General features: G+C 31.7%; 1 protein-coding gene across 2 annotated transcripts in view; it reads left to right on the top strand.

Annotated features, from left to right (window-relative positions):
• The window catches only part of raver2 (ribonucleoprotein, PTB-binding 2), a 110,405-nt gene that overhangs the window by 66,014 nt on the left and 31,070 nt on the right, over nucleotides 1-13,321 (top strand). For both annotated transcript variants that reach the window (XM_069153168.1, XM_069153169.1), the window contains exons 12-16: nucleotides 358-466; nucleotides 1,111-1,292; nucleotides 2,063-2,173; nucleotides 2,664-2,765; nucleotides 4,367-4,585. In XM_069153168.1, coding sequence (XP_069009269.1) covers nucleotides 358-466; nucleotides 1,111-1,292; nucleotides 2,063-2,173; nucleotides 2,664-2,765; nucleotides 4,367-4,585 — 723 coding nt within the window. The remainder of the gene's footprint in view (nucleotides 1-357; nucleotides 467-1,110; nucleotides 1,293-2,062; nucleotides 2,174-2,663; nucleotides 2,766-4,366; nucleotides 4,586-13,321) is intronic.

Below are 13,321 nucleotides of genomic sequence, written 5' to 3' on the forward strand. Positions count from 1 at the left end.
TCCTCTAATGGAGAGAGAGTGTAATTAACAGAAAAATCCTCGCAGGTTTTCAGAGCTCCTTCAGCTCAGCCGTTGCTCATAAAAGTCAACTGTGAATTATTATGTTGAGGTTTGTATGGTGAGCATTTTGAAAGGTTACTTTTAAAGCAATGAAGCCAGCAGCACAGTCTTTTTCATTCAACCCAGATATCCACATTTAGAGTGAGGACAGGAAGGAAGAGACTGAGACTGAAGTTAGTTTTTCTTCGATGTGTATAAATTATTTCATTTAATCTCTCTCTCTCTCTCTCTCTCTCTCTCTCTCTCTCTCTCTCTCTCTCTCTCTCTCTCACTCTCTCTCTCTCTCTCTCTCTTCAGATAAACAACGGTCAGAGTTCTCTGTTGGGCGATCCTCCGAAAGAAGTGCGACTGCCCTCTAATCCTTACCTGAACCTGGCCAGTGTGATGCCAGGAGTCGTTCTGCAAGGTGAGCACACAAACACACGACTAACTGATGCATTTCCACCTGATCCTACTGTATGCAAATTGTATAAAAAAAATAATTATATAGCTTCTTTTTTTTTCTTTTTTTTTTTTTTTTAACAAAAAAAAGGTGTTTTTGTAGATGGGACAATAAAATTAGTTCCATGGTCAACTCGTCCTTTAACCTCTTTTAATAAAACAACCTGGTATCATGCCACCCATCAGTCTAGAAGATGTTATGTCAGTTTAATGAAGGCACCAAAACAACTTGATTATGGTTGGGAAAAGATAATAGTTTGGGTTCAAATAAGTATTTGTACTTTTTGTATGTTACACGTTATGTTATGATACTGGGCTGTAATAAAAATTGTACTTACTCACAAAACTATATTGCTCTTTTAAAAGCGATATTCTAAAAATCTATCATCTGAGTGTCAAAGATGAAACAGCCTGTCGGGTTGAAAGATGAGTGTACAAAGCTCTTAGCTTCCTCTGTCACATCAGGACAGCAGCTGCAGTCAGCATGGACTCACAGCAGTCACAACTCATTCTAATGATGACCTAAGGTCACTTTGTCGAAGCGCTCCTGCAGTGTCATAATTATGAACACATTGTTTCTTCTCCATGGTTCCTTCCACTGCTGCTCAGGGTCAGTGGGGAACAAAGCCCAGGCAGGACACCCTGGCCCAGGAGTGTACGGAGGCTCGGTGGCTCCGGTGGTCTCCCAGGGATCCGGGTCCTTCTCCCACAGTGCGGCAGCTACAACCACCGCCCCATACAGCACTGATACCTCCACTGATTACAGCCAATACAACCAGGCCTACACACAGGTACTGCAGACACACTATACAGCCACTCATGTGGGGATACACGGCTGGATGTGGGTCTGCATGGTCACAGTTCTGTTCCTGGCTCCAAAATGTGTGACACAGCGATGGTAGCTGAAAAGATTCTAGATGGGTGGATTCAAAATGAGTGTCTGGATGACTGCTGCAGTTACAGAAGTAGCTGTAACTAGGGGAGGCAGGGAGGTGGAAGAAATGAGAATGGGTATGGATATTTGGACAGACAGAGTGAGAGTGGATTTGGCAGGGAGCACTGTGTGTCTCCATCTGTCCCTGCTCCCCTCTTCTCTCTCAACACTCCACTCAGAACAAGTCAAGAAGCAAGAAGCCCCCCTACAGGCTGTTTGTCTCTTCCTTTCCTCTGTCATCCTGTTCCCCCCCTGTCTCTGCACTAGTGTTACCTCCTCCGGCAGCAAGTGACATATCTGATATTTACAAACCCAATTTTAAATGTTAATTACGATCTACTCAGCCAAACAAATGAGTCATGATTAGATAATCAATGAGACGGTGGGTTTAATTTGTCTGGAAAAGAGAAGACAAAGAACAGGGAACAGTGGAGAGCCGTCGGCATGAACAATAATTGATGAATGACAAAGAAAAGGAAGGACAGAAAGGAGGATGCAAAAAATATCTGTGTGTGTGTGTGTGTGTGTGTGTGTGTGTGTGTGTGTGTGTGTGTGTGTGTGTGTGTGTGTGTGTGTGTGTGTGTGTGTGTGTGTGTGTGTGTGTGTGTATGTGTGTGTGTGTCATAGGAGGCCATGCAGCAGTGGTACCAGCACTACCAAGCGGCACAAGCTCACACCTACAGCACTGCTGCTCCACAGGACAGCACAACTGTGGACTACAGCAAGGAGCACACACAGGTAACACACAACACACACACACACACACACACACACACACACACACACACACACACACACACACACACACACACACACACACTTTGTAACTGTGGGATTCTGTATACAGAGTTGTGTGTGCAAATAAAAAAAAAAAATATAAGCAGCAGAACGCCTTTGATTTATGTCCCCATCACAACAAAATATTAAACTCTGTCCACTTCAGTTTAAGGTAACTGTTCTTTGTGGAGAGGACAACTCAGAATATTCTGACAATAACAGAAAGTGAAGAGAAAACACAGTGATTCAGATCAAAGTCGATCCACATAAACACAAAAATCCTGGAACTACAGAATATTTTTGTTATATCTTGTATTTTATAAATCTAAATTTCACAGGATTCACTGGATATTTACATTGTTTTGTTTTTCATAATAAATGCAGATATATGTCTGGATCTGTACTTGAAAAATAGAATATATCTGCAAACTCCAACCTTGTTGTGTTCCAGACTCCAGCGGTGTCCTCCTACGGGGATTATAGCTCCTACATGCAGGCGGTCACTCAGTACTACTCTCAACCTGCAACAGCCAACCAGGCGTACGCCAGCAAGGTACACACACACACACACACACACATACACACACACACACACACACACACACACACACACACACACACACACACACACACACACACACACACACACACACACACACACATACACACACACACACACACTCACTCACTCACACATACACACACACACACACACACACCCACGCACACACACACACTCACTCACACATACACACACACACATACGCACACACGCACACACACACACACACACACGCACACACACACACTCACTCACACATGCACAGCCCTCAACAAGCTGTTTGAAGAGACAAAAACCCAAATGCCAAAGAATTGAAAGTGGTCCTGAGCATTCACTCATGCAGAGTTACTTCATCTCCTCATCAGCATGCATCAGTGATGCTGAAGACCCCAGCAGTGTGATAAACGGTTTGACACAAGTTAGCCATTTGTTATCTTGAATTAGTGATAACTTGGTACTAATTATTCATTTGACATGAATAGGAGCCTGTTCAGATGGTCCATGATAAAAGTCATAATAAAAGTCAATTCGGCTGCCACTTCTAAAAACCTACTGTTGTTTGGCATTTCTGTACTTCTGTTTCTTTAGCGGCCGACATACGCACAAATACTGATAAATCTGCAGTCAGGTGATATCAGCTGACATGTTGAGCTGACAGACAGTGTATTAGCTCTATCTGCTATATTAAAAAGCAAAGCTCTCTAAAAGCCCCAACCTGAGTCAAAAAACGTCCTGTCCTGCAGACAGATTACAAACTGTCCGTGCTGCAGCCCTCAGTGCTGGCATTTTACATGGAGTTTGTCGGCATGTTTATTTGGAGAGGTTGACCTCTCGCGAAGACACTGATACTCTGTACGAGGGAACAGATCACTCTGCACCCAGCAGCTGATACCAGCCATCTCCGCACACCCTGTGTAGCCAGGTCTACACTTACCTGCTGCTGCTGGAGGCTCAAGCCTGTGTGTGTGTGTGTGTGTGTGTGTGTGTGTGTGTGTGTGTGTGTGTGTGTGTGTGTATGTGTGTGTATGTGTGTGTACTTGTATTACTCATGTTGTGGGGACATCTCTTTACGGTGTGACATTGTGAGGAGGCTAAGGTTAGATTTAGTTATGTAATGGTTAAAGTAAGTCTCCAGAAAATGAATGGAAGTCAATGCAATGTCCTCTGAAGCGATAAAGACACGAATGTGCGTGAAGTGTTTGCTTAAAGATGTAGTCTTGTCTCTTGTTGCATATCTGAGTTACGTTCTGGTCCACTGGGCTGGATCTGGCTGGAGAAATTGATAACTTGGAAGAAATTATTTGATGGGTTTCTGACATAAAATTGTGACTTTAAATCGGTCTAAAAATATGTCGACCCGGTGTTGTGGTATTTTGATTTTGGCTGGTTGCCCCTGAGAAATATGAACAAGCCCATACAACAGCAGATGGGGATGAATGAGTGAGGCGTAGTAGTGCTTCTCATAACAGCCAATAGTGGGCAGAAAGATTAACATGAACGAATAAATGAAGGGGAATTTTCCTTATGGTCTTGATTATAGGCTACGTTGTGTTTTTGCAGTTTGAAGCTGGTAAACTTTGTGTTTCTTGCAGGAGGTAGATGTGTGTAAGCCTCTCGGAGTGTCTCTGCACGCGGTCAGTAATGGCGCGGCTCCTCCCCCCGCCGTCCTGCCAGCTGCTGCCGTGCTCCCAGCCTACAGCACCCTGCCTTTAATGCCGGGCTTCCTCGGGGCGCCGCACCCGGCGGCAGCCACGCCGACCCCGGTCACGCACGCTCACACTGCCGCCACCGACTGGAACACCTACTACTACGTGAGTACACAAAATCCCTGCTGTTATAATGGAAACATTGAACACCTCGAAGTGAAGCTGGGAGAAACATCTTTTGGGCTTTTTTTTTTTTTTTTTTTAAAGAGTGTTTCTTCCACTATGAAATGACGGCGCTAAGGTGACACACGTCCAAACATTTCATATTGCATCAAGTTTCCCTCAGAGTTTCCCCTACAGCTTCTGATATTAGTGGGCTTCACTGGTTGTCGATAACATGAATCTGTGAGGGATCACAGTTCGTTGTGTGAGAACTCAGCAACGGTCAGAACATTGTTGTTTGATTTAAAAATGAGTTCCTGAGAGCGAATCGGGAATACCTGTTATTTTACTGTAGCTGCTTCACAATGAAAACAAACAAACTTCTGGAAAATGTTTTTTTTTAATGTGAAGCAGCAACAGGAAGCTGCATTATTACCGTAAACCATGTAATAATAGTGAACGTCATTATTTGCAACAACTGGACCAGGCCTTTATTTAGTAGTCTGATAAGTATGACTTAGCATATCTAGATAAGACATAGTTTAACCCTATTTTCAAATCGGCTATTGTTAATTTACTGTTTCCTTGATATATTTAGTGTAATTCTCTTTCACTTTCAGTCTGACTTATACTTTGTTGTGTTTTTGTTCAATATTTTTTATATTTACTTTAAAACTTCCTGCTCAGATGTTTCAGATTAAAAGTGGCTGCAGTAGCTCAAAGGGCATCCGGTAACTTGTCCCTTTCTTTTCAGACTTTTAATGTGAAACAACAACAGGAAGCAGTTTTTTTTTTTATTTATTTTATTATTTTTTTATTTTTATGAACTTAACACCCGACAAACAGAAGAACTTTGACTGGAAATAAAAAGTAAATAGAAACGATAAAAGCAAAGCAGCAGACTCATGAATATTCCCGTCTGGATGACGTTATACATGTTGGTGCTAGACATGTGTGCAGCCAGTTATTGAAATACCAGCTGTTATTTGAAACTTTAGGGAAGTGCGCAGTAACAGCAGGCGACTGCGTATGAGACTGCTTTGATGAAGATTTTCTGCCCGCTGATCTATGGTGAAAACTGAACTTCAGAATTCGTTCCACATGGAGCAAATAGATCTGCGTTATGTTAAATCCTCATTGTAGCATTTCGTTTTCTAAGATGTGCCACCACAGTCTCAGCGCAGCTTGAATTTTTTTCCCCACATAGTTCAAGGCTGTAGGAGTCAGTGAAAGGAGGAGGAAGAGATTCATAGAGAAAGAGCATGATGACGTCTGAGCTAAGCCTCGTCTCTACAAAGATTTAAGATTGTTTGTACAGACAGCATCTGTGGCCCTCTCATACTGGTGCTAAGACCTTTAGACTGCTAGCCAAAAAAACACACACACAAACATACACACAACAAGTCACATTTTACTGACTGCTTTTTCAGGGTTTTTTTTTAGGGTTTTTTTTAGAATGTTTTCAGTTTTTCAGTTGAAGGTTTTCATCACTGAAGTGAAGGAAGCATCCTGTATTCTGTCTCCCATGCATCATTATATAACTACACTAATCATCCTCTCATTTCAGTTATATGCAGAAAAACTGTTTTTTTAATTTTTTTATTTTCAAATTAAATTCAATAACCAAGCAGTGATACACAGAGAACTATTGACAACAGAAACTCGTGAATGGAATCTAATCTATCAAAGTTGTACAGAACAGCCCTTGACTAGTGCAAATATCTCGGGAATAAGAACAAGTCCAATAATAGACAGTAAATTAAGAGACAAATAAAATACAGTCTTAAAAAGAAATCTAGATTTTGTGCGTGAAAAAAATGAATGAAAATGCAATGATCTAACTTGCAAATGTTAAAATGTGAAAAAAAAGTCGTACTATGGCATGTCGTCCAAAATATATTTTTTTAAAAAGTCATACTATAGCATGTCCAAAATATTTTGAAAAAAAAGTCATACTATAGCATGTCCAAAATATTTTTTTAAAACGTCATACTATAGCATGTCCAAAATATTTTTTTTAAAAAGTCATCCTACAGCATGTTCAAAATATTTAAAAAAAAAAGTCATACTATAGCATTTCCAAAATATTTTTTTTAAAAAGTCATCCTATAGCATGTCCAAAATATTTAAAAAAAAAGTCATACTATAGCATGTCCAAAATATTTTTTTTTAAAAAGTCATACTATAGCATGTCCTCCTAAATATTTTAAAAAAAAAATATTTTTTTTTTTATTCAAAATATTTTTTTAAAAAAGTCATACTATAGCATGTCCAAAATATTTTGAAAAAAAAGTCATACTATAGCATGTCGTCCAAAATATTAAAAAAAAAAAAAAAAAAAAAAAAAATTCGTTCAAAATATTTTTAAAAAAAAGTCATACTATAGCATGTCCTCCAAAATATTTTTAAAAAAGTTATACTATAGCATGTCCAAAATATTTAAAAAAAAAAGTCATACTATAGCATGTCCTCCAAAATATTTTTTTTTAAAAGTCATACTATAGCATGTCGTCCAAAATATTAAAAAACAAAATATTTTTTTTTCGTTCAAAACATTTTTTTTTAAAAGTCATACTATAGCATGTCCTCCAAAATATTTTTTAAAAAGTCATACTCTAGCATGTCGTCCAAAATATTAAAAAACAAAATGTTTTTTTTTTCGTTCAAAATATTTTAAAAAAAAGTCATACTATAGCATGTCCAAAATATAAAAAAAAAAAAGTCATACTATAGCATGTCCTCCAAAATATTTTTTAAAAAAGTCATATTATAGCATGTCCAAAATATTTTTTGTTTAAAAAGTCATACTATAGCATGTCCTCCAAAATATTTTTAAAAAAGTCATACTATAGCATGTCCTCCAAAATATTTTGAAAAAAAAGTCATACTATAGCATGTCCAAAATATTTTGGAAAAAAAGTCATACTATAGCATGTCCAAAATATTAAAAAAAAAAAAGTCATACTATAGCATGTCCTCCAAAATATTTTTTAAAAAGTCATACTCTAGCATGTCGTCCAAAATATTAAAAAACAAAATGTTTTTTTTTCGTTCAAAATATTTTAAAAAAAGTCATACTATAGCATGTCGTCCAAAATATTAAAAAAAAAAAAAAAAAAAAAAAAAAAAAAAAAAAAATTCGTTGAAAATATTTTTTAAGTCATACTATAGCATGTCGTCCAAAATATTAAAAAACAAAATATTTTTTTTTCGTTCAAAATATTTAAAAAAAAAGTCATACTATAGCATGTCGTCCAAAATATTAAAAGAAAGACATATTATAGCATGTCCAAAATATTTTTTTTTAAAAAGTCATACTATAGCATGTCCTCCAGAATATATTTTAAAAAAAGTCATACTATAGCATGTCCAAAATATTTTTTTTTTAAAAAGTCATACTATAGCATGTCCTCCCAAATATTTTAAAAGCATGTTGCATTATAGCATGTTGTCCAAAATATTTTTTAAAAAGTCATACTATAGCATGTCCTCCAGAATATATTTTTAAAAAAGTCATAATATAGCAATTCCAAAAAAAAAATTTTTAAGTCATACTATAGCATGTCCAAAATATTAAAAAAAAAAGTCATACTATAGCATGTCCAAAATATTTTTTTTAAAAAAGGTCATACTATGGCATGTCGTCCAAAATATTAAAAAACAAAATATTTTTTTTTTGTTCAAAATATTTTAAAAAAAAGTCATACTATAGCATGTCCTCCAAAATATTTAAAAAAAAGTCATTTTATAGCATGTCCAAAATATTTTTTTAAAAAAAGTCATACTATAGCATGTCCAAAATATTTTAAAAAAGTCATACTATAGCATGTCCTCCAAAATATTTAAAAAAAAAAGTCATATTATAGCATGTCCAAAATATTTTGGAAAAAAAGTCATACTATAGCATGTCCAAAATATTTTGGAAAAAAAGTCATACTATAGCATGTCCAAAATATTTAAAAAAAAAAGTCATACTATAGCATGTCGTCCAAAATATTAAAAAACAAAATATTTTTTTTTCGTTCAAAATATTTTTAAAAAAAGTCATACTATAGCATGTCGTCCAAAATATTAAAAAAAAGACATATTATAGCATGTCCAAAATATTTTTTTTTAAAAAGTCATACTATAGCATGTCCTCCAAAATATTTAAAAAAAAGTCATTTTATAGCATGTCCAAAATATTTTTTTTTAAAAAGTCATACTATAGCATGTCCAAAATATTTTTAAAAAGTCATACTATAGCATGTCCTCCAAAATATTTAAAAAAAAAAGTCATATTATAGCATGTCCAAAATATTTTGGAAAAAAAGTCATACTATAGCATGTCCAAAATATTTTGGAAAAAAAGTCATACTATAGCATGTCCTCCAAAATATTTTTAAAAAAAAGTCATACTATAGCATGTCGTCCAAAATATTAAAAAACAAAATGTTTTTTTTTCGTTCAAAATATTTTAAAAAAAGTCATACTATAGCATGTCGTCCAAAATATTAAAAAAAAAAAAAAAAAAAAAAAAAAAAATTTTTCGTTGAAAATATTTTTTAAGTCATACTATAGCATGTCCAAAATATTAAAAAAAAAAGTCATACTATAGCATGTCCAAAATATTTTTTTTAAAAAAGGTCATACTATGGCATGTCGTCCAAAATATTAAAAAAAAAAAAGTCATATTATAGCATGTCCAAAATATTTTGGAAAAAAAGTCATACTATAGCATGTCGTCCAAAATATTAAAAAAAAAAAAAAAAAAAAAAAAAAAAAATTTTCGTTGAAAATATTTTTTAAGTCATACTATAGCATGTCCAAAATATTAAAAAAAAAAGTCATACTATAGCATGTCCAAAATATTTTTTTTTAAAAAAAGTCATACTATAGCATGTCCTCCAAAATATTTAAAAAAAAAAGTCATATTATAGCATGTCCAAAATATTTTGGAAAAAAAGTCATACTATAGCATGTCCAAAATATTTTGGAAAAAAAGTCATACTATAGCATGTCCAAAATATTTTAAAAAAAAAAGTCATACTATAGCATGTCGTCCAAAATATTAAAAAACAAATTTTTTTTTTTCGTTCAAAATATTTAAAAAAAAAGTCATACTATAGCATGTCCAAAATATTTTGGAAAATAAGTCATACTATAGCATGTCCAAAATATTTAAAAAAAAAAAAGTCATACTATAGCATGTCGTCCAAAATATTAAAAAACAAAATATTTTTTTTTCGTTCAAAATATTTTAAAAAAAAGTCATACTATAGCATGTCGTCCAAAATATTAAAAAACAAAATATTTTTTTTTCGTTCAAAATATTTTTTAAAAAAGTCATACTATAGCATGTCGTCCAAAATATTAAAAAAAAGACATATTATAGCATGTCCAAAATATTTTTTTTTAAAAAGTCATACTATAGCATGTCCTCCAAAATATTTTTAAAAAAAAGTCATACTATAGCATGTCCAAAATATTTTGGAAAAAAAGTCATACTATAGCATGTCCTCCAAAATATTTTTTAAAAAGTCATACTCTAGCATGTCGTCCAAAATATTAAAAAACAAAACATTTTTTTTTCGTTCAAAATATTTTAAAAAAAGTCATACTATAGCATGTCGTCCAAAATATTAAAAAACAAAATATTTTTTTTTCGTTCAAAATATTTTGAAAAAAAAGTCATACTATAGCATGTCGTCCAAAATATTAAAAAACAAAATGTTTTTTTTTCGTTCAAAATATTTTTTAAGTCATACTATAGCATGTCCAAAATATTAAAAAAAAAAGTCATACTATAGCATGTCCAAAATATTTTTTTTAAAAAAGGTCATACTATGGCATGTCGTCCAAAATATTAAAAAAAAGACATATTATAGCATGTCCAAAATATTTTTTTTTAAGAAGTCATACTATAGCATGTCCTCCAAAATATTTAAAAAAAAAAGTCATTTTATAGCATGTCCAAAATATTTTTTTTTAAAAAGTCATACTATAGCATGTCCAAAATATTTTGGAAAAAAAGTCATACTATAGCATGTCCAAAATATTTTTAAAAAAAAAGTCATACTATAGCATGTCGTCCAAAATATTAAAAAACAAATTTTTTTTTTTCGTTCAAAATATTTAAAAAAAAAGTCATACTATAGCATGTCCAAAATATTTTGGAAAATAAGTCATACTATAGCATGTCCAAAATATTTTTTAAAAAAAAGTCATACTATAGCATGTCGTCCAAAATATTAAAAAACAAAATATTTTTTTTTCGTTCAAAATATTTTTAAAAAAAGTCATACTATAGCATGTCGTCCAAAATATTAAAAAAAAGACATATTATAGCATGTCCAAAATATTTTTTTTTAAAAAGTCATACTATAGCATGTCCTCCAAAATATTTTAAAAAAAGTCATTTTATAGCATGTCCAAAATATTTTTTTTTAAAAAGTCATACTATAGCATGTCCTCCAAAATATTTAAAAAAAGTCATATTATAGCATGTCCTCCAAAATATTTAAAAAAAAAAGTCATATTATAGCATGTCCAAAATATTTTGAAAAAAAAGTCATACTATAGCATGTCCAAAATATTTTGGAAAAAAAGTCATACTATAGCATGTCCAAAATATTTTAAAAAAAAAGTCATACTATAGCATGTCCTCCAAAATATTTTTTAAAAAGTCATACTCTAGCATGTCGTCCAAAATATTAAAAAACAAACTATTTTTTTTTCGTTCAAAATATTTTTAAAAAAAGTCATACTATAGCATGTCCAAAATATTTTTTAAAAAAAGGTCATACTATGGCATGTCGTCCAAAATATTTTTTAAAAAAAGTCATATTATAGCATGTCCAAAATATTTTTTGTTTAAAAAGTCATACTATAGCATGTCCTCCAAAATATTTTTAAAAAAAGTCATACTCTAGCATGTCGTCCAAAATATTAAAAAACAAAATATTTTTTTTTCGTTCAAAATATTTTAAAAAAAGTCATACTATAGCATGTCGTCCAAAATATTAAAAAACAAAATATTTTTTTTTCGTTCAAAATATTTTGAAAAAAAAGTCATACTATAGCATGTCCAAAATATTTTGGAAAAAAAGTCATACTATAGCATGTCCAAAATATTTTAAAAAAAAGTCATACTTTAGCATGTCCAAAATATTTTTAAAAAAAAGTCATACTATAGCATGTCGTCCAAAATATTAAAAAACAAAATATTTTTTTTTCGTTCAAAATATTTAAAAAAAAAGTCATACTATAGCATGTCGTCCAAAATATTAAAAGAAAGACATATTATAGCATGTCCAAAATATTTTTTTTTAAAAAGTCATACTATAGCATGTCCTCCAAAATATTTTAAAAAAAGTCATTTTATAGCATGTCCAAAATATTTTTTTTTAAAAAGTCATACTATAGCATGTCCTCCAAAATATTTAAAAAAAGTCATATTATAGCATGTCCTCCAAAATATTTAAAAAAAAAAGTCATATTATAGCATGTCCAAAATATTTTGAAAAAAAAGTCATACTATAGCATGTCCAAAATATTTTGGAAAAAAAGTCATACTATAGCATGTCCAAAATATTTTAAAAAAAAAGTCATACTATAGCATGTCCTCCAAAATATTTTTTAAAAAGTCATACTCTAGCATGTCGTCCAAAATATTAAAAAACAAACTATTTTTTTTTCGTTCAAAATATTTTTAAAAAAAGTCATACTATAGCATGTCCAAAATATTTTTTAAAAAAAGGTCATACTATGGCATGTCGTCCAAAATATTTTTTAAAAAAAGTCATATTATAGCATGTCCAAAATATTTTTTGTTTAAAAAGTCATACTATAGCATGTCCTCCAAAATATTTTTAAAAAAAGTCATACTCTAGCATGTCGTCCAAAATATTAAAAAACAAAATATTTTTTTTTCGTTCAAAATATTTTAAAAAAAGTCATACTATAGCATGTCGTCCAAAATATTAAAAAACAAAATATTTTTTTTTCGTTCAAAATATTTTGAAAAAAAAGTCATACTATAGCATGTCCAAAATATTTTGGAAAAAAAGTCATATTATAGCATGTCCAAAATATTTTAAAAAAAAGTCATACTTTAGCATGTCCAAAATATTTTTAAAAAAAAGTCATACTATAGCATGTCGTCCAAAATATTAAAAAACAAAATATTTTTTTTTCGTTCAAAATATTTAAAAAAAAAGTCATACTATAGCATGTCGTCCAAAATATTAAAAGAAAGACATATTATAGCATGTCCAAAATATTTTTTTTTAAAAAGTCATGCTATAGCATGTCCTCCAGAATATATTTTTAAAAAAGTCATACTATAGCATGTCCAAAATATTTTTTTTTAAAAAGTCATACTATAGCATGTCCTCCCAAATATTTTAAAAGCATGTTGCATTATAGCATGTTGTCCAAAATATTTTTTAAAAAGTCATACTATAGCATGTCCTCCAGAATATATTTTTAAAAAAGTCATAATATAGCAATTCCAAAAAAATTTTTTTTAAGTCATACTATAGCATGTCCAAAATATTAAAAAAAAAGTCATACTATAGCATGTCCAAAATATTTTTTTTAAAAAAGGTCATACTATGGCATGTCGTCCAAAATATTAAAAAACAAAATATTTTTTTTTCGTTCAAAATATTTTTAAAAAAAGTCATACTATAGCATGTCCTCCAAAATATTTTTTAAAAAAAGGTCATACTATGGCATGTCGTCCAAAATATTTTTAAA

This window comes from Embiotoca jacksoni, unplaced genomic scaffold, assembly GCF_022577435.1.
Source record: "Embiotoca jacksoni isolate LCO1_2020_lvr unplaced genomic scaffold, fEmbJac1.0.p SCAF_19, whole genome shotgun sequence".
NCBI classification, from domain to species: domain Eukaryota; kingdom Metazoa; phylum Chordata; class Actinopteri; family Embiotocidae; genus Embiotoca; species Embiotoca jacksoni.